The following is a 27,771-nucleotide window of genomic DNA, read 5'->3' on the forward strand; positions in this document are numbered from 1 at the left end:
TGAACTTAGTTCTGCATGCTCGCCTGCTGAAATGGTTCGGGCAAGGGAATTCATGGAACCAATCAATAGCCTGGTTTGACAAGATGAGACTGCACAAGAAGTATTCAATTAAAGGCTACCCCCAAAAATGACTGACAGAATATAAATGTGTGGCAAAATTCAAGACAAATCATTGTAAAATCATCACTCCGGGAAATTTATGAAAAATATTTTTCCGTTATTTTAAGGTAATGTATTACATTCTTATGTGTTTATATCACAGGTTTTTTTTAACCAAGAGCAGAGACTCTTAATAAAATCATTAGATTTAGTTTTTGGGGTGGTACGTGCAGGTGTGTATATTTTAGCTCTGACTGTAGTATGCATTCCCATTTGCCACCACACACCATGCTGCTGACATCTGTGTCATCGACAACATATGCAAGACAGAGGTAACAAAAGAAAGGTATGTACTATAAAGACTCCAGTGAAATACATTTGGCTTTTGGCAACTCATTTTAACAAACTAATAGTCAGTAGAAGGAGAGTAAGGCTATGAAAAAGGGTGCATTTGTTTTAGTGTACGTATTTGGTGCATTGAAAAAGGAGAATCATTAGAGCCCTTGGGGCAACAGCAATAAGAAAGCAGTTCAGGTTGTAACTAAGCAGAACAAAGGGTGGGAAAAAATAGTCCTGACTCTAACAAGTACTAGATCACCCCACAAAAATAGCCCTAGATGTTGAAAAATACATTTCTGTGGCAATTTCTACAAGGAAATAATAAAAACCTCTCTTATTTAAAGCTTAGAATCCTATCACAGTCCATGTTTGGATTAGATGCAGGGCAGTCCCAGGGTATAATGCTTTGGCAGGGCACTTGTGTTATCTGTTCTTTTATGATGCTAGCCTGCATCTTAAGATATGACCTGTATTCCCATGATTTAAAAAAGTAATGGCAGGAGCTGTCTTTAGATTCAGAGCTGCTGCTGCGTAACCAAAAGACATAGATCCTCCCTTACTAGTCTGCAGCCCAGTCTTACCTCACAAAAACTGGTTCAGAAGATTGGAGACGCAGAGAACTAAAAGATTAAGTGAAAAATCCTCCAGGTGAGCACAAGTGCGTTCCAATCAATGTACCTAGATTGTTCAATCCAAAACACAGCTCTTACTTTTCCCCAAGGAGAATCCCATGAAGGCTCTCCTGGTTTTGATGATTTCCACAAAGCAAAGTCATTCGGCGAATGCTTCTCACATAAACGATCTGCTGAGATACTCAGGTCACCTGTAAAAAAACAACAGGAAGAATTTTTGTAACATTCAGAAATCTTTTTTAAATTGTGTCACCCAGTGAGGTATGTGCCTATCTTCATCTATTGGTTTTCAGGAGAAATTTGAAATGTTTAACTGTAACTGTGTTTACAGGGTTTTAACTGTTTTCAGAATGCCTTTCTTTTATTGTTGAATGGTCTTGCTGATATATTTGCCGCCCTTGGTTCCTTCAAGAGGGATATAAATTAAATGAATGAACAAATGAATAAAGCAAGCAAGCAAGCATGCATTGGAAAGCCACAGACAGATTACCTTCACCCTCTTGAAGTGCTTTTTGATCTCCCACAGCTTCAGGAACCAATTTTGCGTAGGAGTGTTTCTCAGATGCATCAAATTTCATGGTATCAAAATAGACAGATCCATTGGACACATAACTAGAAGACAGAAAACACAAATTAAAACAGAATTTGTTAATTAGAATTAAAACAGAGCCTAAAAAATGTTACTTCTATAGGGCGGAATCCAAACGGCTCTCCTAGCACCATTGCTCAAGTGGGCGGCTTCCAACAACAGAGGAGGACTAGATGTGTTTTTTGCCAAAGCATCCCTTGCTGCACTTGCAGTCCCCCAACCCTCCACAACAGATTATCAGGAGGTGCTGGGGGCTGCAGGGAAGAGGAGGAAACTGGCAAAAATTAGCTCCCTACTTCCTCCATTATTGAATGCCTCCCACTAGACCAAAAAGACCTTGCGCTATGCAAGGGCACCAGTCCAATACAACCCATTGTAAATACCAATTTCTTTCACTGCTTTCCGTGATGGGTTTCTAGTAGGACTCTAAAGCTGTACTCCTATACATGTCAACTCCAAAGTAAGTCTTATTAAGTTTGGCAGGGCTAACCCACAGGTAGCTGGCTATGAGACTACTAATGATTTTGGAAGCTGGCCTTCCACTAGGGTGCCCATCATATGGCATTGTGGCTTCAGGTTTGAGGACAAAGGTTTAATTAATACAGAATTTGGGCTGCTTGCATGTGAAATACACACAGATGTGCATATGATACACCATATATACTACATACATCAAAAGAAAATTAAGACTGATCTATACTCACCCATATCCATTATCTACAATCCTTTGAACAAAGTCCACAATTTCTGGTACATATTCACTAACACGTGTTAAGACGTCTGGAGGTAACACCTAGAAACAAACAAATGATACCCCTCTTGTATCAGGCTCTCTCAACATCCTTTGCTTCATGTATAATTCTGTTTTTGTGTGTTAACAAGAAAACTAGGCAGAGACAAAATTAACATTACCAAAGAGAACATTACTTAAGGGCAACACTCATATATAGTGTCATATGCTCCTTAGATTTATCTTATGTCCACTAAGATCACAGCTTTAAATGTGGTGGCATCTGCCCTTTGGAATACACTTCTAATGAACATCAGGCAGGCACCTAATATTGCCTACAGTATTGGCATTTAGATGCCTGCTTGAAACTCATCCTTTCACCCAGGCTTTTCCTGATGGGTGATCTAGTTATGCTGATATACTAATCTTATCTATTTATTTGTGGTGTATTTTGTAATTGTTTTATGAATGTAATTTTATTGTTGATTGTATGTTTTCACCATCATACTTTTTCTTAATGTTGGTGGCATGGATTTTTTTTGCAGCTAAAACAAATAAAAAATAAAGTGGGCGACAGAAACTGAACCTAGAAGCCCAGGCATTTGTAGGCATCTCTTCTAATTAACAATTCCAAAAACATATCTGTGGTTTCCAAGAGCTCAAGCTGAAAGATAATCTTTAAGGTTAGAAAGGGAGCAATCATTGCTCTAACTGATGATGAAAGCATAACAGTTCTTGAGTTGTGCCTTGCTATGGCTCTGATTTCCTAGGTATGAAGAACAATCTTATGTACCTTGAAATACAGTGCTAGTGAGGGCCCTATTCAGACTGCCAGCAAAAGGTTTTAATGTGTCATCTTAATAGATCATTACATATTCTATATGTCACTGAACTGGTACTTTGAAGCCCTTCATTACACAAAAGCATCCTATGTTTGTTTTACAGGTCTTCCAAGAGAGGGAATCTGTAATAAATAAGCTCAAACAACACTAGATTTTCATGTGCTTTTACATTTACTGAATTAACATATATACTTACATTGAGAGCTGCCATATCTTTATGATATTCCTCTTCCCAGAATTTGGGAAGCTTTGAAAATATAGAGTTGTCAGTCACCTGACTGCCCAACTTAGAGTCCATCCACTCAGAGAGTATATCTTTTGCTTCTTGCAATAATACCTGGAAGTACGTTATATATAACACATAATTACCACAATGCATGATTCTTCACGATAAAGCCTTGATTGTGCTTTATTATAATTAAATCATATTAATTTATTTGGGCCAGGATCCAAAGAGATCCTTGCACACGTGCAAAGTATGAGTGCACATTGCCAATTTTTCTATCTGGTGGCAGTCCCTCGTGCTTCATAGAAAGCCACTCCAAAGGGCTCCTGACTTTGGGGGATACTTTACAGGGGATCCAGAAAGGTGCAGTAAGAAAAGGGTGGCTGAAAAAAATCCTGTGAAAGTGTGGAAGAATGCATGTGATTTAGGGGTCTAGGCTCTGACACTACTATACACATCAGGGTGGCTAACCCATGGCCTGGATCTGGCCCAACCTGATCAGGACATAAAACACTATACCTGCTCTTTAAGAGTAAAAGGTAGCATTTCCACCCCAACCCCATTTGATCACTGAGGTGGGCATGGGTGGAAATGCTGCCTTTCACTCTAAAAGAAAGAGGCAGAGTGCTTTTTCTCCAATCTTAGGACTGTGGCGCTTAGCATTACTATTGGGAGATTAAGTTCCTCTGTCCAGATAGATCTTTAAAGCTACCCCCACCCCAGAACCGGACTGAGGTGTCTGGAAACGCTGAGAGAGGAGAGAGAATGAACGTGTGTGCCCGTCTGTGCACATGTATCCGATGCCTATCTGTGTGTGTATACCTGTGTGTGCATGAGAGACTGCATGCATATGTGGTGAGCAGAGTACATGTATTGTTAGAGTACATGTGTGCATGTATACATGCCACTGCTGGCATGTGGCTCTTAATGGCATGGCTGACCAAAAAGATGGCCCTCAGGCTGAAAAAGGTTAGTCACCCCAATATGCATAATTATGCTAACCTTATATACAGTGCCTTGCAAAAGTAATCAAACCCCTGTCCAATCTTCTCATATTACTGAATTACAAATGGTACATTGTAATTTCATTCTGTACGATATTTTATTTTGAAACACTGAAACTCAAAATCAATTATTGTCAGGTGACATTGGTTTTATGTTGGGAAATGTTTGTAAGAAACATAAAAAACTGAAACATGTTACCAAAAATGGAAGAAACCCTTTAATTCCATCCTGTGTAAGGGCACAACTGAACACAAGTGAAGATCATTCAGTACAAACCTCAGCATGTTTGCTGACTTCCCCTTCAGAGAGGTTTTTTTTCAGTGCATTTTCTAGAGGTTCCACAGCAACCTTCACTGCATTCTGAATCCTTTCCAGCATCTGTTTTTTATCAGGGTCAGTGGTTTCTTGTAGCTTAGCTGCAAAAGGCTGATTTAAGAAACATGCATGAAATATACATAAAACCATATCAAAGTTTCTAAAATGTAACAAATAAGCATCACTTAATGAAATGATAGCTATCTTATCAAATATTCCTTAAAAGCCTCCTTACATATAATTTTTGACAAAATCTCCAGAGTAAAACTAGTATCAAATATATCTAAGGGGCAGGGCTTTAAAATTAAAACAGAATGTAGACAATTTTGCGACAGGTAAGAGGATCTTTACCAGACATTTTCACCACATTATGAACACAGACATTCCCCTTGCAGACATAGAAGACTACAAATCCTACAGAAGGAAAAACCCAGAGTTCTGATTCCCAAATTTAAAAAAATTAGCATATATTTATTTAAACAAAATATGCTGCTCCCCAAATCCATTTTTCAGGCTGATTTAGAATTTTGTTGACAATTATAGTCACAGAAGGGTCTGAAAGAGTGCCAAGATTTGACTGTTCATTTTCCCCAGATATAGGACAGCACTCTTAATGGCTAGGTTAAATGTTTTGCCATCAGCAATTATGGAATACCAATTTAATGTGATGTCTTGGCACCTGAGAGATTGTCCTTGCAAAAGTAGCTCAGCTGAAACATTAGCCCACATTCACCTACACTGTGTGTGTGTGGCACCAACCCAGCAGCTGTGAAAACCTTCATCACTTCCTCCCGCCCCCCAAGCAGGGGTTCCAGACTCTGAGCTTTCATTAAAAAAAGGTAAATCCCTAGACTTCCCCAGCTGCTCCCATATGTCTGTGTTTTCAGACAATAATGTCAGAATTAAACTGTGATTGAGTTGTTTGATCACCAGGCAATAGGAATCTCTGAGGTCCTAAAGAGCTTCTGTTTTCCCCTCCCCTTTAATGCACTTTTTCTGCATCTGCCTTTTCTCCCCTAATAGTCTTTGGAATCTCCACAGTTTGCCCTTTCTTTGCAACCAGGATGCATCTTTCCTGTGGTAGGTTTGCCTGAGATCAGGTACTCCCTATTACACAATAAGTATAGGTGTATGTTAAAGAATGCCCTCCCCAAATAGCAAATGCAAAATGTGAACACTTTGCGAAGAGGCCTAGGCCTGTCTCCTCCTGTGCAGGAGCTGATGTCCAGACACTCAATCAGAATTCACTGTATAGTTCACTTACAGTACAAAGGTATGCATGTCTACTTCAGAAGGAAGTCTCCTGAGTTTTATTAGGGCTTACTTCCAGGTAAGTGGGTACAGGATGGTAGCTTTGATTTAGGACTGGCATAGCGGAGAACAGGGTTCTTATTCCTTGAACAGTTGTATTTCCACAGTCAGGACCAGGAAGACATAGCTGACTTCCCATTGGTAACTTTCGGTTGTCAGGTGGTGGTGGGGACAAGAATAATGCCTGTACTCACTCTAATTTTGTGTTATGCAAATCCCCATGGCAGCCATTTCATGTTATGCCACACACCCATGACAGCAATTTTGTGACTGGTGCCCATAGCACTCTCTCAAAATTTGAAATGTGCTCATTGGTCCAAAAAGGGATGCAAAAATTACATACTGGGGAGATAAAAATAGCATCTTATTAATGAGGATACAAAACCTGATCTTATACCTGGTATAAGATCCTATTTTATCTCCCACTTATGTTCTTGACACTTGGGGAATTCAGATTAATTTTATGTTTGCCGCCCTGAGCTCCTTCTGGGAGGAAGGGAGGGGTATAAATTTAACAAATAAAACAAAAATAAAAAATTTAATAGCAGATTACAGAAAAATATAGGCAAGTACCTTGCTGCAGCCATAAACATGAGGTCCACTGTTATTAAAGAGATGATGAGTTCCAAGTCAAAATTTCCTGCATTTTAAAATTTGTTTATTTTGTTATACTATTTTGTATACACTGTTATTCTCATTCTCTCTCTCTCTCTTTTTGGCTGTGGTTGTCTTGGTAACCCTACACTCTGTTTGATGTTTATGGCCTGAATATAAAAAAGAATAAACTGAAGTTGTTTGACTGACGCAAGGGAGAAAGATAGCACCATTCTCTGGAAAAGTGATAGGGATAGGGCACTAAAGCCTAGTGTCCTGAACAGCGTCAGCTCTCTTCAGATTGGTTTATGAACTTTTAACAGACTCTACTAGATGTCCAGCTCCATGGGGAGTTTATGATGTGCATGTAGGGAATGCCAAGGAGCTGAAGTTAGTCCCAGTGAGGTGTGGAAGTCAATGTGGAAAAGACAGGAGCAGCTAAGGTATGTAGTTGTGGCTGCCCCCAGCAGAAGCACCACTGCTTCCAAGTTCAAGCAAGATTTTGGAGTCTTGCAGGACTCTGAGGTTTTAGCCCTGCTGGGAGCAGAGAGTGGTGGCTCACTTCAAAAAGCCTGAGCATGTCTAATGGAGGGAGAGAGTCTGAAGGGAGGAAAGAAGAAAAAAAGGAATGAGCTGGGAGAGGCAGCTGGTTGATTTCTTCTCTGACCCTAGAATTTAAAAGGGAGCAGGATGTAGGAAGAAAACTAAGGAACCTCTTGCCTACATGAAGTGTGGAACAGAGCAATCGATGTGCTTACCTCAGAGGCAGTCTGAACGTCTTCAAGTAGCTGTGCTGCTGATGGCTGCTTCTCAGTGTATTGTTCGAAGAGATAGTTTTGCCTTGCTCTTTTTATGATCTACAACACAAAGTTAAAAGATGTCCAGGAAACACATAGACACAGTTTGAAGACAAAAATTAGAACTAGTGTTTATCTTACAAAACATCTCCAATTAAAAAAAAAGTATCTGCAAGAACTGAAACCAAGCCTCAGTCCATTTGTCTGTATACTTCCTGTTATCTTTTCTTTTTCCCCTCTCATCACTGTCTCCCCAACTGTCTTGTTCTGAAAATTAGAACATAAGCTTCTTGGAGTGGGGATCTGTCACTTTGTTTATGCAATTCTGTAAGATACCATGTACACTGGACATGAGTCAAGAATTCCAAGAAAAAGTAGGACAGACATTTTAAAATACAAGTAAACATTAACCAATCTCTTCTGTTAGCCTCATTCCAGGAGCTAATCAAATTACAGCATTGCAGATTTACCTTGTCATCTATATCTGTAACATTCATACAGTAGAAGACATCAAATTTGAAATAGTCTTTCAAAACTCTTCTCAGGATATCAAATGAGATGTACGATCTACAATAATTCAAAAGACAAGCTGATTTCATAATTTTGAAACCTCATGAGCAGTTACATGCATCTACTACATTCATGAAGCATCACTTTACATTTCTATTCTAAAAAAGCCATGGGTTAAGGGTTTCCTTAGAATAAATAAGTTATGCACTGCAAACAAAAATAATACATGGTGGGAAAAGGCAACATGTAGTGGGCCTGGCATCCAGCTCCCTTGACGTCTTATTACCCAGAAATCATTTCAAGATTTGAACAAATCATTTGGTGGTGCTTTTTATATTATTTCAAAGCCATCATTATCTGAAGAGATTTTTGTCTAAAGATAAAAAAGGAGAAGAGGCTGGCCATGCTTCTTAACTGGTGATTAACTTTTGAAAAAATATTGTGCATCATAAAGTGGTAGAAGTGTACGAGGAGGCTCTTATGAGAAATCTCCTACTAATTAGAAAGGGCCAAGCTAGATGCTAGATGTGATGAGATTGTGATTAGGATCTCTGACAGTTAATCATGAGAATTTGATAAGGACTGCTGCACTGGGGGTGCGGTACCTCTTCACTTTCTGTCAAAAGTCAAATAGTAGCTTCAAGGCAATTTCAGTTGGAGAAAATGGCAAAGGAGGAATGGTTTGAACTCTTCCTCCAGAATCACAGCCTTGAAAAGATTCAGGCTACTATCCCCCTGGGACTGCTATTAATCTCAAACAAACCAGGGAGATACTTGTCATGGATCTTCTACATCATGTGGAATTGGGCCCAAAGATCATGTCAATTTCTGCTAGCTAGAAAAATGGCACCATCAGCAATAAGCTTCATGTGCACTAGCTACAGCCTAATGTCCTGCTTGTGCAAGATGTATTCAGTAATGTTAACTTTACCTGTAAAATGACAGCCCTTCAGCTCACAGTACAGCATATTGATGCCAATATCATTCACTATGGAAAAGAATATTTCTTCCTAAACTTTGGATTCTTGAGAGATTTCATAGAAATCAGTATTAATTTGATGTAGTAACTTGATTTTCAGCTTTGTCTTCAACTGCTCAACCCACTTTGCTATTCAGACATGACCATACCTTGCATGTCCCATGTGGGAGGCATCATACACTGTTGGACCACAGCAGTACCACTTCACCCGGTTGCCATTTTGGGGCTGAAACGGATCCTTAGGAGGAAAAGGAGAGACAGTAGTTAGGAGCAGCCAAATAAGTACAGAGTTTCACAAGAAAAGCAGTACAGCAACTGTGTGGTGCTTTTAATTTTAATCAGAGTAATTCTACTAACTCTACTACATAAAATTCAGATAACAGGTCCCTTTCAGTTACTGTTGTCTCAAAAATTAGAGCACGTGGAGAAGCCAAATGAAAAAGTTCACCTTATTGCGAGTGAGACTGTTGTACAGGCAGAGTGTGGGCAGCGTTGTTCCTTGGGGCGGAGACCACGGAGGCTGAGTACGCTTGCTTTTACCTAGAAAAGATTTTAGAATCCAGTATTAATTTTCCATGAAAAACAAACCGGAACACTTTTATAGCAAATAAACTCAAAATACCTTGCTATGTCATTAATTCAGAAGGAATATTGGAATAGCAGCCAATTTCAAAAAAGAAAATCACATGTTTAATACATGACATTGTTGATGCCATTTTACTTTCCTTCCGAGACAGGCAGCAACTCTGAGATCTCTGATTAAGTGCTCTACCACTCTGACCAGAACTTGAGTTTGGGCAAAAACTGAAAACTCTTTGCTACACATTCAGCTCCCACCCCTACTTCCCAAACCACGCAGACACCCTTGTCCATGGAACCTTTAAGGATTTTAAAAGGAGCTAATCAGCTCCTGCATAACTTCACTGAAAACAATTTGAATCGCATTTTGGCAGAGGAAAAAATGTTGATTATAGTAACAAGTCATGAAGTTGCCACAAAACTCTCAGATGTCTAGAAAAACCATGTTAGCGTGAACTATGCAAACCTATCCCACACCACATAAATTAATATCTCTGATCCTATGCATGTTTACTCAGAAGTAAGTCCTACTGTATTATGCCTAGTAAGTGTCCACAGAATTGCACCCTTACCGAAGTTCTTTCCTAAGGTGTGTCCAAATCAGCACTTTTACTATTTGAATGTCCCTTGACATTTCATCTCTGACAAGTGTATGTACTATACCTAAAACAGAAAAACTTCAACGGGACAATTTCTGCAAGAAAGGATTCAGAATTCATGACTGAGATTCAATGCAAGGACAAAGAACAGTATCTTTACTAGGAGCAGCAAAAATTATGGCACATGCATGTATGGCATATAAATACCAAATAATTTCTCCACTTTGTTGGATATTACAACTCCCTCTGCCCAAAGTGAGCAACAGGAGAGTCCCATTTAAAGAACAAAAGGGATGTGCAGGTGAGAAGACCTAAATCCTCCCTCCTGTAGCTTATTTTAGGGTAGATACTTAATTGGGATTTACAGGTAGAACTCTGGATAACTTGCAATAAAAGAGCAAGGGTTTCTGACTACTGGGTTTCCCAGTAAAGTATTTGGCAACAACAAAAAGGCTTCTTTTCTCCTTAAATAAGGCTGAATTATGTTGTTGTTACATGCCTTCAAGCCGATTACAACTTATGGCGACCCTATGAATCAGCAACCTCCAATAGCATCTGTAGTGACATAAGCAATTTTAAATAAACTTTAAGCAAATATTTACTCATTTATTTTAAAACACAATGAATTTAAAATAAAATACATTCATAATTAGCCCCCCAACCAATTTAATTTTGCATTTTTGGTTGCTTCTTTTAAATATAAACATATATATAATAAATTAATGATAGTCACCAAGGAAGTTACTTTTTAAAGATCACACTAACGCACAATTAAAAATCAAAGCTGCTCTAGAAGACTCCAAATAAGAAGGCTGAAAGCACAGCTCATAAACAAGAGATCCTTAACCACAAAAGCAAAATGTACCACAATCTGGTTCATTTCTATCCTAACCATCCATCTAGGCAAATCAAGAAGTGCTGGAGACAATATTTTCAAATACTTCTGCCAGAAAGAGGATGAACAACAACAGTATGAATTTTCCATGAAAAACAAAATTAGTGTAGACACCTCCATTGCGTTTACCATAATGTGACACACATCTTAAAACTGACATCAACAAAAACCAACAAGCTCCTATTTAGTTATACTAAATAAGCAACTACAGGCATACCCCACTTTAACATACACAATGGGACTGGAGCGTGTATGTAAAGTGAAAATGTACTTAAAGTGAAGCAATTACCTATGCATGTACTGCACTGCAATCGTCACTAGATGGCAGCAGCGTCATGCCATTAAGTGTCCGTAATTGCGAAGCACGCGTACATTAAGCGGGGTATGGTGGCGTATGGAGCATATACGTTATAGCAAAGCGACGTTAAGCTGGGTATGCCTGTATTCTATTTAAAGGTTTAAAGGGTTTATTTCATCTTAGTTTGTTACATTTTTATTTTAGTTTAACTGAGTTGCAGTTCTGGCAGCAATAACCTGACAAGCAGGAATCTGAAACACCATGGATAAACGAAAGATCGGTGCTAAATACATTCTCACGCCACCTCCAACATGAATGAAGATTGGTAGGAAACAGGAAGCCAGACAGAAAGGAGACAGCTTTCAAAGTATCCCTACCAAGGACCCTGTCCACATCCCAGAATCCATGATTCTCAAAAGTCAGGTGATCCTCCCTTAGATGGAAATTGTTCTGCAAGAAGCACAACCTCTTCCCTAACCCTCCCAACTACTGAATGTATCCACAGAGAATGAGTAGAACACTCCTCCACTTTGCCTCTTCCCTGCAAATCCTAAAAGACATTCAGATCTGAATGGCTCTGATGAATTGTTTGATTTATAGACAGCGAGTATCAGGAACTTAACTGCCTCTCTTACATTTCAGATTTTTCACTTTGTTTAGGACTCCCTTCTCATGTTCATATCAGCCCCATGTTGGTGCTGCTTAAAAGTGTTTCTAAATGGCAGTTGCACCAAACAGAGTTATAAATGGTTCATGGCTCACATTGGTGAATTGCAGTCTCCAGGTGGCTCACTATGATCAAGTTTTGCTACTTCCAAAAATTAACTCACTGAATTCTGAACTTATTTGGGACTCTACTCCCATTGACCCCTACATGTACCTATAGAAACTACTTATAGTTTCTCTACTGTCAAGTCTTATATATTTATTTAAAAAAAATATTTGTATATCACTATTCCATTTAAACCATCAAAGAGGTTCACAACTTGTTTAAAACAACCACCACCACAGAATTAAAAAAAAACATGAAGAATACAATAAAAACAAAGGTCAATTGTTGTGGGGGAAAAACATGTTCTTAATTGCCTGCATAAGCCTAGCAAAATAGAAAGGTTTTCAGCAGGCACTTAAAAGTTAAAACAGAAGGTGCCTGCTGAATCTCTGTTTGCAGAACATTCCAGAGAACTGGGCCGATGACACGGAAGGCTCGATTTTGTATTGATGTTACATGAGACTCGCCAACTTGGGGGGTGACTAAAGCCGCTCCTGCAGAAGATCTCAGTGATTCAGCTGGGATATAAGGATTCAGGCAGTCCCTAAAATACCTTGGACCTCAGTTGTTTATGGCTTTGTAAATTAATACATGGACCTTGAACCTGGCTTGGTAGCAGATAAGCAGCCAAGGCAGATGTTTTAAAAGTGGTGTCACATGTTGCTGGCCATATGCTCCCATCAGCAATCTGGCCACCACATTTTGCACCAGCTGAAGCTTCCAAACTGGGGCCAAGGGCAGCCCCACATAGAGTGTACTGCAGTAATCCAGCCTTGAGGTTACCAACACATGGACGACAGAGGTCAGGCTATCCCTGTCCAATAACATCTGTAGTGTACGAACCAGACAAAGCTGGTAAAAGGCACTCCTAGTCACAGAGGATACTTGTGCCTCTAGTGACAAACATGAATCCAGGAGTACCCCAAGGCTACAGACCTGGTCCTTCAGAGGGAGCACAACTCCATCCAGAACAGGTAACCTGCCTTTCTTACTTATGAAAGCATTCTGACTGTATTGTATCCAATATCTTGGGTAATTTTTGCACTAATCATGGAAAAGATTACATTAGGATCTGCATTTCACAACATACTCAAATATCAATCCTAAAATCAGCTACAGGCATGAAGGCATCATCTCTCACTTGGAGCCACCCTGCCCATAAGGGCTTTCCTATTCATTTCACCGGAAGAATCACAAATGCATCCCACTGCATCCTCAGAGACTTCCCTCATGAATGAAGTGCACAAAGAAGCATGCACATACAGAACCTCAATTTGTGAACTGGAGAGCATGTGAGGTTCTAAATCACCATCAGGATTTTCTGATTTTAATAGCCCTATTCAGGCATTATGCCTGAACAGAGAATGGCAATGTATGTAGCAGACAGGTGTGCTGGCTGTGCCCCCAATGTTTCTGCTCTGCTACCGACCTTCTTGCATTGATTAGGAAGGTCTGAAGGGGGCTTCTAAACATATTCAACTGAACATGCTTAGGAATGCCCCCTCCCGGATAATGAACCTGCACTTCTAAGCATGTTCGAACTGAACATGTTTAAAAGCCCTCTGGAGAAGGAATGGACAGCATGCATAGCCCGACATCCACTATTCATGGTGACATTCCCTATTCGGACCTAACAGCTGCCTAACACCTAAACAGGGCTAGCATTACATGCAATTCTGCTGGATGAAAAAAGCAACATTGTAATGTGCAAGAGGTATCTATCAAGGTATTTCTGTTTACAACAGAAATGCAAAACAGACATCTCAGATTATTATGTATATCAACTAATCCTTTTTATTTACTCTGGCCCTCCAACATGTCATCTAGCTGGTTTTAATTATTATTTTTTACTGATTATACTGATTTCACTGTTTCTGCTATGCTACAGTTTTTGTTATTGAGTTTTTAACTGCAGCTGTTCATTGTTTTTACAGCTGCTGTAAGCTGCTTTGGCAGCTTTTTAAAGTGAAGGCAGCATACACATTTAATACATAAATAAAAACAAACAGGATGTTTATGTTTTGTTACATATTCTCCCATAGCCACACCATAAACTGTACAGTAGTCCATAGAGTAGACTCAAATCAGGGGTGAAAATAGTTTCAAATCCAAAAACAAGAACAGTCCAGCTACTTTTTCTAGTTTCAACCAATTGCTATATAGCTATTAGCTTTTTTTTGTAGAGTGGGAGGGGCCTCTAAGGCCATTGAGTCCAACCCCCTGCTCAATGCAGGAATCCATTAAAGCATACCAGAGAAGTGGCTGTCCAGCTGCCTCTTGAATGCCTCCAGTGTTAGAAAGCCCACCACCTCTCGCTAGGTAATTGGTTCCACTGTTGTACTGCTTTAACAGTTAAGAAGTTTTTCCTGATGTTCAGTCGAAATCCGGCTTCCTGTAACTTGAACCCATTAGTCAGTGTCCTGCACCCTGGGATGGTTGAGAAAAGAGCCTGGCCCTCCTCTGTGTGACAACCTTTCAAGGACTTGAACAGTGTTATCATATCCCCCCTCAGTCTTCTCTTCTCAAGGTTAAACATGCCCAGTTCTTTAAGTCTCTCCTCATAGGGCTTTGTTTCCAGTCCCCTGATCATCCTCGTTGCCCTCCTATGAACTTGTTCGAGTTTGTCTGCATCCTTCCTAAAGTACTCAAGATGACACCTAACCAGTGCCAAATAGAGGGAAACTAGTACTTCACATGATTTGGAAACTAGACATCTGTAAATGCAGCATAAAATTGCATTTGCTTTTTTTGCAGCCACATCACACTGTTGGCTCATATTCAGCTTGGGATCTACAAAAATTCCGAGATCCATCTCACAGGCAGTATTGCTGAGCCAAGTACCCCCCATCTTATAACTGTGCATTTGGTTTCTTCTTCCTTAGTGTAGAACTTTGCACTTATCCCTGTTAAATTTCATTCTGTTGTTTTCAGCCAAATACTCCAACCTGTCAAGATCCCTTTGAATTTTGTATCTGTCTTCCAGGGTATTAGCTATCCCTCCCAAGTTTTTATCATCTGCAAATCTGAAAAGCATTCCCTGCACCTCCTAATCCAAGTCATTAATAAAAATGCTCAAGAGCACTGGGCCCAGGACGGAGCTTTCAGGTACCCCACTCATTACCTTCCCCCAGTTTGACAGAGTATAATTTTGTAGCAAACTGTGTTTTATGCTTTAAGTGCAATAAATATCTGTACTTCTACAAAACTGGAAATGTTTCAAACACTGATAAAAGCTCCCCCTCCATCCCAAAGAATAGAAAAAGCAGCTTGCTCAGTGAGGTTTTTATCATTCTCCCAGCTCGCCCTCTGGTGTCCTCAGAGAAGAATGCCAGCATTCAGTTAAACCTATTGCCACTGATCTCCTGTATGTATTCTGATAGTAATACAGTAGGGCCCCACTCATACGGCAGGTTAGGTTCCAGACGCCTGCTGAAAAGTGGAGCACTGACAATAAAATGGTGCCCGACGCCCTTCTCGGAGCACATCATGCCAAAAAACACCAAAAAATTGGAACAAGAGCTGTATGTGTGGGGCCCTACTGTAATTGAAAACCACCGTATTAGCAGAAGGCCGAGAAGCAGAACACTGAAAAGCAGGGCCCTACTGTATATTTGAAATACACCTGGATGTGTCTTCCATAGCACAGAGTGCATCTGAATACCTGAGGGAATGAGAGGATGATATAATGGATAGGGCATATGATGGGGCACCTGCAGCTTTCTCGGAGGTATGAAAGCAGGAACTCTAGCAATATTCATTATAGGTACTTGTGACGCCCTTCCCTGGCTCTCCCTGTCAGGTTCCTACCTGCTCGTGGTTACTGCCTGTCTGTAGGCACCACCAGGGACTCCACCAGTCCGGACTGTCCTTTCTTATGGTTTCTCTCCCCGCTCTAGCACAGATCTCAACAGATCCCCCTGCTAGGCAGCACCACCAGTCACGTCGTATAACCAGTAGTCCCAGAGACTCTGCCTAAGTCTCTCTATCTGGTTACCTCTGTGACTGAGTGCTAAAGCTGTCCCAATCCCTTTGATTTACTCAGACTGCTTATAATTCTGGTTTGCTCTGAATACTTGTGGTGTTATTCTACCCTTCCCCGCTGCCACCATTTGTCACTCTTCAGCCTTGGTTATTTACCTCACCCTCCCTTCTGGTCTGTGAAACCCCAGCCAAGGATCAGGCCTTTGGTAAACCAAATAAGTATTTTATTATATAACAGAGATAACAAGATTTCTTTAAAAGGCACTTAAGCCTATGGTTACATCTATTCCTGAGGTACTGGTCTTAGTATTAATCCGAACTCCACCCTCTCCTCTCAAAACCCACCAAAACAACCCTCTCAAGTCCACCAATGTCCACCAACGTCCACACCACATCCACACCACATCCACCAACTCTCCACACAATCTCCTCTCAAAACCCACCAAACAACCCTCTCCTCACATCCACCCAGATTTACCTGACATTCTTCCTTTTATACTCTCAGCCATTTTAAACATTCAGCCAATCATCCAGCATTCTACTGCCCATTCACTCCCCCTCCTCTTTCACTCCACTTACCATGTATCTTCTAAACAAACAGCACTTACCCTATTTACACTAATACAGGATCATCACAGTACTTATGTACATTCTTGCTTGCCAGTCCTGAAAAATCTCTCACATAATGTAGCACAATATTGCTGGTGCTATTAGAGCGCTGGGAGAGGCTGTGATCATCCATTTTATATAATGTTAGCCAGGAAGCATCCATTATTCAGCATTTGGGGCATGGATGGCGAACCTGTGGCCTGCCAGAATGTTGTTGGACTTCAACTCCCATCAGCCCAACCACCAAGGCCAATGATTAGGCATTGTGGAAGCTGCAGCCCTGGGAGCGCAATCTGTAGTCAATTGGGACACACGCTAGCACTTCAAACAAGACCACAGATGTCATCAACATGGGTTTAACCTTGAGTTTAGCCTCTGTCAACAGATGTTCACAGGTCAATTTAATCCATTGCCCCTTTCCCCCTACTTGTGTCAAATAAAGTATATGCACCCTATACATTTGACGTAGACTTTGGAAAAATCTACCTGTTCTGTCATTCACCACCCCCCAAGTGATGAGAATTGTGAGCGAGGGAGAACCTGCTGGCCCTGCCCCCTCTGTTATGCCCTTATCACCTCTCCCCACCATCTCCACATGTTGGTGGCTGAATGTCTGCAGTGGACAGCCTGTAATACCTGTGCAGGTTCCCTGCACAATTTAGAACTCAGAATAATCAGGGAGCCTACATGTGTGGAGAAGGCTCCCTAGGGTGGAGACAACAGGGAAGGCAGGGCCAATGGGCTTGTCCCTGCTCTCCTCCTCACCGCAAAGAAGGATTTTGTTGCTCTGAAACCTGGACTAACATAATGTATACAGGTGTGAAAGGAGATCATTTGGCCGTGGAGAACAATGTTATTCTTCTCCAATATATGTATTTTGAATGAGGTATCAATGAGGGGCCAAAGCAGAGTAGTAGGTAACAACACAAACACAGTTACACATAGCTAGACTGATTAAGCTAATTTATTATGAAGATATATTTGCAAACAATCATTATCAATACAGCTGATGAGTCTTTCAGAGACTTTCAGCCAATGTCAAGGGAGGAGGTTTGGAGTATTCTTAACAGTGTGGTTATAAAAATCAACTGGTCTAATGCTCTGGATTTAAGCCCTTTTCACTGGAGTGCTTTTCACTGGAGTGCTACGCCTTTGAGCTGTTTTGCCTCCCCCTCCTCCAGCAACCATTATATCAACCAATCTTATTTAGAATAAAATGTTCATCACCTTTTTGGATATGTGTACAAATCGGAAGCTCTTCAAAGTTCCCAGAAGTAGCTGGAACTAGTTTCTTTTTGTCAGTATTAGTTAAATTAGGGCAATTCTGATATAACTTGTCTCTCCTAGACAGCATCGCATTATTTCAAGCAATTAAACTGCTATGCCTGGTAAAAATTTCATGAAATTGCAAGCTGCACTGACTCCTGCTTCGTTTCTGGGCAAAATTCAAAGTTATGGTCTTGACCATTAAAGCCCTTCACAGCTCAGGGCCAGAGTACTTAAAAGGCCTTCCGTCTCCAAATGTACCTTCCCATACATTAAGATCTTCAACTGAGGATCTCTTGTGGGTTCCCCTGCCATCTGAGGTGAGGTGGGTAGCTTATCAAAAACAGTGCCTTTGCGGTGGTGGCATCCCAATTGTAGAACTAGGCTACAAAAATATAAAAGCTGCAGCTTTTGGCTGGCACATACATTATTGCCCTCTCAGTGTCAGGCAAAGACCTTTTTATTTTCTTGCACTTTTAAGATGCAGCTAAATCCTCCTGCGGCTTTTATATTTTTGTAGCTCTTATTTTGTTTTTTTGGCATTTGTATTTAATTGTTTTATTTTGTAGATTGTTCTGGGAGCATAATTGAAACAGAGGAATAAAAATACTTATAAAATCATAAATATGTCAGCTGATGTGTGGTTCAGGCTTTCTAGCTGGCAGGCCAATGATGAGTAATAGTAGTACTGATGTCATGCAGCCAGCTAAAACTCAAAATCATTATTTTAAATTTCATTCTGTCCAGTTCCTGCTGAGGGACCTTATTTTGCTAACCAGCACAACAGTAATTTTTTCCTAATAATTTTAATGATTAATTAGGGGGAAATCACAAAGCCTTTGCCCCAGTTGTCCTGCTCCCCACCTTCTTCCTTCTAACACTGAAGTGCCATCAACCTTGTCACCCTCCAGATGTTGTTAGACTCTAACTCCCATCAGCTCCAGCAAGCATCACCAAAAGTCAGGGATAATGGGAGTTGGAGTCCAGCAACATCTAGAGCGCCACAGGCTAGCCATTCCTGCTTTAAACATAAGAGAAAGTTGTGCACTTGTTCCCCTGCCCCTGCCCCCGCTCCTTTTTCCTTTTCCCACCCAGCATTAAGGAGCTAGTCCCCTTTAAAGAAAGGAGGAAGAGACAGTTGGAGACAACAGTACTGTAGTGGCAACTTCAGAAATGCAGGGTCCCATCATGATAGTCACAGCCACGCCACACCCCTCCCCCTTTTGCTGCTGGGTTGAAAATGAGAACCTTGTTAACGCCTTCTCCCACAGGCGTCCCTGGCAGCCAATCAGCATGAAAGGGGAGAGTGTAAGCTACTGAAAAGTCTTCTCAGTGGCTGATTCACCTCCTTTCACTGAGATTTGCTCCAATCAGCAAGAAAGGACAAGGAAGCATGTTAGAAGACTCTCCTCAGTTGCTAACACACTCCCCTTTCATGATGATTGGCTTGTAGGATGTTAGAGACATATGGACCCTGCTCCCCAAAAAAGAAGGGGTCCAAGACCCCCTGAGACCCTGGACTACTACACCCCTGCCACTGACATTTCTTTTTATGCCACAATAGAGACTGGAGCGCCCTGCGTTCAAAGTCCCCCAACTCAGCCATGAAGCTCACCAAGTGATCGTGGGCTGGTCACTCCTCCTCAGTCTAAACTATCTCACAAAGCTGGGGGAGGAGAGAACCTTGTATGCCACTCTGAGCTCCTTGGAGAGCAAACAGGATACAAATGTAACAAATAACATAAACATTTCAACACAGAAAGAAACAGATGCTGATGATTTACTACAATGACTCAGAAGTCTATGGCTATCAAACATAAGAGCACAGAAAAAAGTCAAAGAAGAACCTTCAACCAGATTTTTTTTTTAAAAAAAGTATTTATAATTAACAAGCCAGCCATTAACTCCCTGCCCACTAGCCCCTGCCATTACTCACTTGTTTGGAGTTTACAGGAGTCCCGATTTCCACTGCTGCCATCATAAATTGCTTCTATGTGCCTGTACCAACGAACCACATGGAAATGCTGTTCCACAGGTGGGCCCGAAAGCTGCCTGAAAGTTTCCACATCTGCATGTGAAAATGTGAACCCCTGGATATAACTACGAGTGCTGAGGTACTCGTTCAGAGCCTTCAACCTGGCTTCCTCTTCACTAATGCTCAGAATACAATTGTAGTCAGAAGCTGCAAAGACAGAGGCAGATGACAAGCGGTCAGATCCCATTGTTTAAAAGCATATGGTAACAAAGCATCCATCACAGCCCAGATGGACAGGACAGGTAAGCACATCAGTGGGTTAAGGGCACGGTAGCAGCCAGGTCATATTGCATCAAATAGTCCAGATGAAGAAAATAAGACAAGTAAAAAATGACTTTGTGCAAGCAAAGAAAAAGCAGCAAACATGATAAGAAGGCAGGAAGATTTTAGTCTTGTAAACAGCTGCTAACCATGCACGCTACCTCTAGGCAACCATGTAGAGAAACTCATTAAAATAACAGGTTTGCATGGACAGGTGGGCTCAACACTTTGTAGACTTATTTGGAAATCTGGAATATTTGTGTTAAAAGTTATGGTGGTTCATGAAGCTTTGCTTCAATATACAGTAGGGCCCCACTCATACAGCGGGTTACATTCTGGACCCCTGCTGAAAAGCAAAAACCGCTGAAAAGCGGAACTCATTGAATAGAATGGTGCCCGATGCCCGAAAACTGCCGTAAAAGCGGAACAAGCGCCATATGAGTGGGGGTTTAGTCTAATTGCATCTAACTGAGACCGCCGCATTAGCGAAGTGCCGTAAAGTGGGGCACTACTGTACACTATAAAGCCATGTCTTTCCTATTGCCAGATCATTGCAAATCATAATTTTACTCTCAAATACATACATCACTACTCCAAAGCTGGAACACGAAAACTTAATGTTGTAGGCAAAAAAACACCCACCCACCATCTGAGGCTCACAATAGGCTGCATCACAAACTGGTTGCACACCCTGTCTGATAATTTTTTCCCCCTCTTGTTGAGCAATTTAAGGGTGAAATATACAATTGGAAAGTACATGCACTTGTTGGAAAGTGTAACACACTTGTAACATTTGTCTCTTTAACTACTACCTTGGTCACCACTAGTAACTAGAAATCCAGACCAGTAAATGCATGGAATCCCCTCCAGGCAAATAACTGGGCTAGCTAAGCAGGGACAGATGGTTCTGCTTTGACAGCCCAATTGGCTTCCATACTGGCTGTGGAGAAAGCCACTTCCTCTTCAAGTGGAGTCCCTCAAGGATCGGTATTGGGACCTGTACTTTTCAACTTGTTCATTAATGACCTAGAATTAGGAGTGAGCAGTGAAGTGGCCAAGTTTGCTGACGACACTAAATTGTTCAGGGTTGTTAAAACAAAAAGGGATTGCGAAGAGCTCCAAAAAGACCTCTTCAAACTGAGTGAATGGGCAGAAAAATGGCAAATGCAATTCAATATAAACAAGTGTAAAATTATGCATATTGGAGCAAAAAATCTTAATTTCACATATACGCTCATGGGGTCTGAACTGGCGGTGACCGACCAGGAGAGAGACCTCGGGGTTGTAGTGGACAGCACGATGAAAATGTCGACCCAGTGTGCGGCAGCTGTGAAAAAGGCAAATTCCATGCTAGCAATAATTAGGAAAGGTATTGAAAATAAAAGCCGATATCATAATGCCATTGTATAAATCTATGGTGCGGCCACATTTGGAATACTGTGTACAGTTCTGGTCGCCTCATCTCAAAAAGGATATTATAGAGTTGGAAAAGGTTCAGAAGAGGGCAACCAGAATGATCAAGGGGATGGAGCAACTCCCTTACGAGGAAAGGTTGCAGCATTTGGGGCTTTTTAGTTTAGAGAAAAGGCGGGTCAGAGGAGACATGATAGAAGTGTATAAAATTATGCATGGCATTGAGAAAGTGGATAGAGAAAAGTTCTTCTCCCTCTCTCATAATACTAGAACTCGTGGACATTCAAAGAAGCTGAATGTTGGAAGATTCAGGACAGACAAAAGGAAGTACTTCTTTACTCAGCACATAGTTAAACTATGGAATTTGCTCCCACAAGATGCAGTAATGGCCACCAGCTTGGACGGCTTTAAAAGAAGATTAGACAAATTCATGGAGGACAGGGCTATCAATGGCTACTAGCCATGATGGCTGTGCTCTGCCACCCTAGTCAGAGGCAGCATGCTTCTGAAAACCAGTTGCCGGAAGCCTCAGGAGGGGAGAGTGTTCTTGCACTCGGGTCCTGCTTGCGGGCTTCCCCCAGGCACCTGGTTGGCCACTGTGAGAACAGGATGCTGGACTAGATGGGCCACTGGCCTGATCCAGCAGGCTCTTCTTATGTTCTTATGTTCAATCTGTGAGGAAGTTGACTGGGCTAGCAAACCAGAATGTTCTGTCCCTCTTTGCCCACCCAATCGACTTTGGTACTGGCCATGTAGGAAGTGAAGCCACTTATTCTATTACCTGCTAGTACAGAACCTGATTGGATTGGCAAAGCAAGGACACAGCACCCTGTTTCACCAGTCTAACAGCCAATAGGTCCGACAAAGCAAAATACTCTAGCCTTTCCCTCCTTCCTCAACCCAGTCATTTTCTGTAAAGCGCCTCTTGTGCTGAGACCAGTCACACCTGCCATTTTCATTTGCTGCTCCGGACAAATAAAGATGTTGGGTGTGGCTAAAGCCAGCTCAGGAGATACTTTCGTATGGCACAGTACACCAGTAAATGTTAAAAAGCAGAAGGGAGAAAAAGAACCCTTTCCCAGTGCCCCCCGTCCTGATAAGTGGGGGGGGGAGTGAAACAACCAGGATGGCAGGAGGAGGAGGAGGGGGCAGGGTAAATAATTCTGCTCTGCAAACATATTTAATGGTTGTTTCTTCTGAGTAAAAGCAGGTTTTTCCAATTTTTCAGGGCCTTCAGCCTTCCCATATATATACATATATCCGCCCATCCCACTTAATAAACAATATCAGCAAAAAAGAAAAAAAGCTGGGCTAACCCTTAGGAATTAAATGTAGCTCCTCTTTCTGACTAGGAAGAAAGAAAAGCGAAGTCTTTGTTGCAACAATTTTTATTGTCAGCCTGGTCTGAAGGTGAAACTTTTCAGAAGCACAGTGCTTCTAATACACAGGCTCAGGTCTACAGACTTAAAAATAATGTATTTGGCTAGTGAAAACAACCCTGGTATATCCTAGTAAAACAATGAAGGCTATATTAGACAATCAAATGATTTATCATCGTAACATGTGCCAACAAGCTGGGCTGGTGCTGAAGAAACAAGGAACTTAAAAGGTTAAGAAAAAGTCAATGCCTATGGCATAGTAGCAAAACAGACTATGCAGAATATAATGCAGAAGTGTTTATTGCAACTTTAAGACAATTATGTGAATGAAGTTAAAGATCCAGCAATGAAAAAATCTGTTGTCAAATAAATATACTCTGTTTGTAGTTACACATCTTAACAGTGCACTTCAGTCATTCCTAACTGTCAGCAAGCCTAAGAAGCAATTCCAGGAGCAGGTTCTGGAGGTACCAAAAATTCAGGATACTGAGATAATGCCTGAGCCCCTCAAAATCACGAACAAGAGGATATAAGTTGATGCACCCCTTGTTTGTTCTCTGTTGCTCATCTTCTAGATTAGCTTTCCTCAACCTGGTGCCCTCTGGATGTTTTGGACTACAGCTTGCATCATCCCTGACCAACCATTTGCCCTACTGGCTGAAGGTGATTTGAGTTGCAGTCCTAAATGTCTGGAGGGCATGAGATTGGGAAAGACAGGTCTAGATCCCATTGCCATTAGGGTTCCAGGCTCAACGCCAAGACCATAGGAATTAGAAACTCAATCCCACAGCAAAGGGAAGCTTCTAACATCCCAATAAACATTATACAGATTATAATGTCTCTTCAACAAACCCTCAACCTGTAGCACAGAGTCACTGTTGGATTTTTCCTTTTGAATTGCTATTAGACAGAGTGGTAGGCTGCAGAAAGGGATTTTGTGGATTTCTACGTGACCCACAGGCCATATGTCAACTAATGTTAGCTTCTTAAATCACCAAAACTCTTGTGAACACCTAGTTATCCTTTAATCATACACTCAATGACTAGTTTAAATAACTTAATTTATAGTGCTTAAAGCATATAAACATCACCCACACAGATACATATTTGAGGTTGCCATGTAAGCTAATTTCTACTTGCTAGCTATTGCTTGCCAAATATTTTGCTACTACCATTATTGCTTGCATTCTTCCTCAAATACATATTTGTAAAGACAACTATAATGATAAACAGAGTAAGTGTGTTTTGTTTATGAGTCACATTCAATGACACACCTCTCTAATCATAAGGTGTAAATTCAGCACTGCCTGAGATGGAAGGCTTCAAGTAGCAAGAGTGTGTGGACAGGAAGGGAGCCTGTTCTAGTCTCCAACCTTCAGACACAGGACCGACCAACCTGCAACTGCTATCAGTTATTTTTTACCACAGGGGTTCCCAAACAGTGGTCCACGAGCTTCACCCAGGTGATCCACATTCAATGTCTACATTCAATGTTCATGTTGATTTCTAATTGTATTTTATTGCTTCTTTTATTTCTTATATTGTATTTTCTTGTATTAAAACTTGAATTCCATGGAATGCAAATTGCAATACTATAAAATACTATATGCAAAATAAAAGCAAAAAATACAATTAAAAATCATACAGCATCTAACACAGCACATTACAATGAATACAACAGGCGGAACAATAATTAAGTGGCCCGCCAAGATTCTCAGCAAGTTCAAGTGGTCCACTGGGGGAAAAAAGTTTGAGAATCACTGCTTTACCACATCTACCTGTCTTTTCCATTCTCTTTTTAAGGCAGCTAGATACAAAGAAGGGCTTAGCTACACCTAAATCCGTATTAGGACATCTTTATATTGCCCTAATATAACCAAAATGGACAGAATAACCAAACCTAATAATCAAAATGGAATTTGTTATTTTTCCTTATGGGCCAGCATGACTCCCTTTACTTTTTGTGAGTCTAAGGCTATACCTGTGGTAAGTCACACTAAAGAGGGAACTTCAACACATACAGGTTTTACTCACCCTTTCATCTCCCAAAATCTGGGAGGGGAAGAAAAACTTTTTAAAAAAATACAAACATTACTCTGAAATTAGGAACAGTCATGGTTTTTTTATCCCAGAATCTTAGATGTGTACCCTGTTGTTTACAGCATCCGAGACGGACAAATTTAGCCTGCATTTCCATCTTAAAACTGAGACTACAAGTTGATGTTGGCTACAACATCCAGCCTAATTTTTGTTCTTTTTTTAAAAAAAAAAATCTTGCCCCACCCCTGCTTTGTGTAGCATCTTCCCCAATGAAGAGTTCTGGAGAACTTGAAAGCTTGCTGCAGTTTTGTGACATTTTGGTTGGTCCTAACAAAGGTATTGCCCAATTGTGGAAAAAAGAATGAGCTGCACCCACAAAGTTGTCCTGTTAGCACAAGGAGTTCCACCTGTGCAATGAGACTTCCTCTCTCTTTCCTCGTGCACCGCCTGTGGCTCCCCCAAATCTGTACTGGGGTATCTCACAACCTTCCAATGGAGCTTTGGGAGGATGTGAGGGGTGCATGGCAAGAGGGACAGGAAGTCCTGTTGTGCAGGCAGGAGTCCTTGCTCTAAATGGAAAGCTTTGTTGGAAACAACCTAATATCTCCAGTTGCTTCTTACTAGTCTACACTTACCTCACTTTCCATCAAGCTTCCCAGTAAAACTTGGGTAATCACTGCTGTTTTGCCTAAAACTATTTTGGGAGAAGATTCTTCATTTAGTCTGTCACTAAATTTTAGCATATCAGTGCCCAAACTTCTTATTATCAAGGGGTGGTGGAAAATACAGAAGGACATTCCACCCTAGATGGGCACTACAAGCACAGGTACGACTTTATCATATTTCTGTGACTCAGGAAGATATTGCGATATGAAATCTGAAAACATAGGGAGTGTGCCATGTTTTCCTTGAATGGTGTGTTTCCTTGCCAAGCAAACAGCTGCAGTTTGGACAAAAAACTTCTGAAACAATTTAAATCAGGGATGGGAAAACTGAGGCCACTCCGAATCAGGTGTCATGGCCAATGTTCAGATATGATGGGTGCTGCAGACCAGCAACATATAGATAGCCGCAACTTTCTCGGTCCCGATTTAAATACTTCTTGAACTTTCCTTAGTTAGGGAGAGTGGTAGGAATTCCAGCATATGATCCCTTTAATATTTCCTACCTTTGCCCTAGATTTATTTGTAGATGATTTCACACATAACAATGACAGAGAGGAAAAGGATGTGTGGGGACATCAGCCATTTTCAAGTCTTGTGCGTGGGTGGGTGGGGGATCACACACAGCATTCCATTAAGCATGCTTTTTAAAAGCCTGCTTCACGTCACATCATTTGTTCACAAAAACAGCACCTTCCAAGGCAGATAGCACTTGGGAGTGTATTTGTGGTGGCAAAACAAAGCAGAAAGGGAAAGATTAGCCCCTTCTACGCACTGTGATCCTGATCTAGATCAGGTCTCACAAAGGTAGTGTTTGGTTTTTTTAAAGGGCCAGCAAAAGTGTGCTTAATGCAATATGTAGCTTGAGTGTTAAACTCCTGGCTTACATTTCACTTGTGCTTGCTCAAAGGCCAAACTGTCTCTCTAAAAAACAATATACAAGCATTACTCTTTGGGCTTTTTCCAGACAACTGGATAATCAAGGCATGCCTCAGCTGCATGTTTGCATATGCACAGTGATTTGGCTCCTTTTCACGGTCAGTAACAGGACAGCATTGTCTTAATATTAAGCCAATATGGAGGTGCTCGTTTAAGGAGGGAAGGAGGAATGGCCCCATTCCAATGCTTCAGATTATATGTTCTGGTCAACTCGCTGGTTCTCCTGCTATGAACTACTGCTGGGTGGTGGCTGGGGCTGATGGGAGTTGTAGTCCAAAACATCTGGAGGGCACCAGTTGCAGAGGGTGTTGTAAATATTTAAATACATGCATACAAGGTAGGCATGCCAAAGGCACAAACTCAAACCTATATAGTAGTAGCCACTGTTGTTATGAGGTAGTAAAAAAATAACTACAAATGCTCCTAAATATATGCTGATTTATCTCTTTTAGCAATTTAATCTTGATTATATTATTTATTATTATTACACCTATTCATCACTTACTATATAAAATGTCTCAAAAATGACTTACAATTCTAAAAAAAATATACAAACGTTTAAAACATCCAAAGAATAAAATGACACTCTTTACTACAGTGCTCATCCTGTAATACTATAAAAAGAATGACATTCCCCTACCCTACTAAAAGATGAGCACCACAACAGGCTAGGATAGCATGTCATGTTATCCCTATTAAAAACCAAATGCCTGGGTAAACAGGAATGGCTTTGCCTGGCATCTAAAAGGCAACAGAAAGCTGGCACCATCAGGCATGATAGGGGCAGGTGGTAGCTTTATGGCGCATGGAATGGGTAGGGAACACTCACCTGCTCCTTGATGGTCCTGGCTGCCACATCCTGCCAAAGGTCAAGCCTCCTATATCCCATTACACTAAAATCTGTTCTGCCCATTCACTGAAAGGGAGGTTTTACAAGATGTTCATGCAAACACAGGTAGCAGTCACTCTAGCAATGAATGCGCAACCCTAGAAGAAGTACTCAAATACTGCATTTTGAAGAATTGGGTGATATGGTTTGTAAAAATACACTATTCCCTACAATAGCAGTGCAAAC

General features: G+C 41.0%; 1 protein-coding gene across 2 annotated transcripts in view; it reads right to left on the minus strand.

Annotated features, from left to right (window-relative positions):
- CARS1 (cysteinyl-tRNA synthetase 1) overlaps positions 1-27,771 on the minus strand; it is a 57,611-nt gene that overhangs the window by 25,476 nt on the left and 4,364 nt on the right. The window contains exons 2-11 of one of the 2 annotated variants that reach the window (XM_061610177.1): positions 19,904-20,149; positions 9,417-9,508; positions 9,118-9,206; positions 7,950-8,046; positions 7,441-7,539; positions 4,739-4,888; positions 3,428-3,568; positions 2,364-2,452; positions 1,561-1,682; positions 1,149-1,261 (exon numbers count right to left, since the gene is read on the minus strand). In XM_061610177.1, the coding sequence (XP_061466161.1) occupies positions 1,149-1,261; positions 1,561-1,682; positions 2,364-2,452; positions 3,428-3,568; positions 4,739-4,888; positions 7,441-7,539; positions 7,950-8,046; positions 9,118-9,206; positions 9,417-9,508; positions 19,904-20,149 (1,238 nt within the window). The remainder of the gene's footprint in view (positions 1-1,148; positions 1,262-1,560; positions 1,683-2,363; positions 2,453-3,427; positions 3,569-4,738; positions 4,889-7,440; positions 7,540-7,949; positions 8,047-9,117; positions 9,207-9,416; positions 9,509-19,903; positions 20,150-27,771) is intronic. The other variant, XM_061610178.1, reaches the window with a different exon arrangement.

Source organism: Rhineura floridana, chromosome 2 (assembly GCF_030035675.1).
Source record: "Rhineura floridana isolate rRhiFlo1 chromosome 2, rRhiFlo1.hap2, whole genome shotgun sequence".
Taxonomy (NCBI): domain Eukaryota; kingdom Metazoa; phylum Chordata; class Lepidosauria; order Squamata; family Rhineuridae; genus Rhineura; species Rhineura floridana.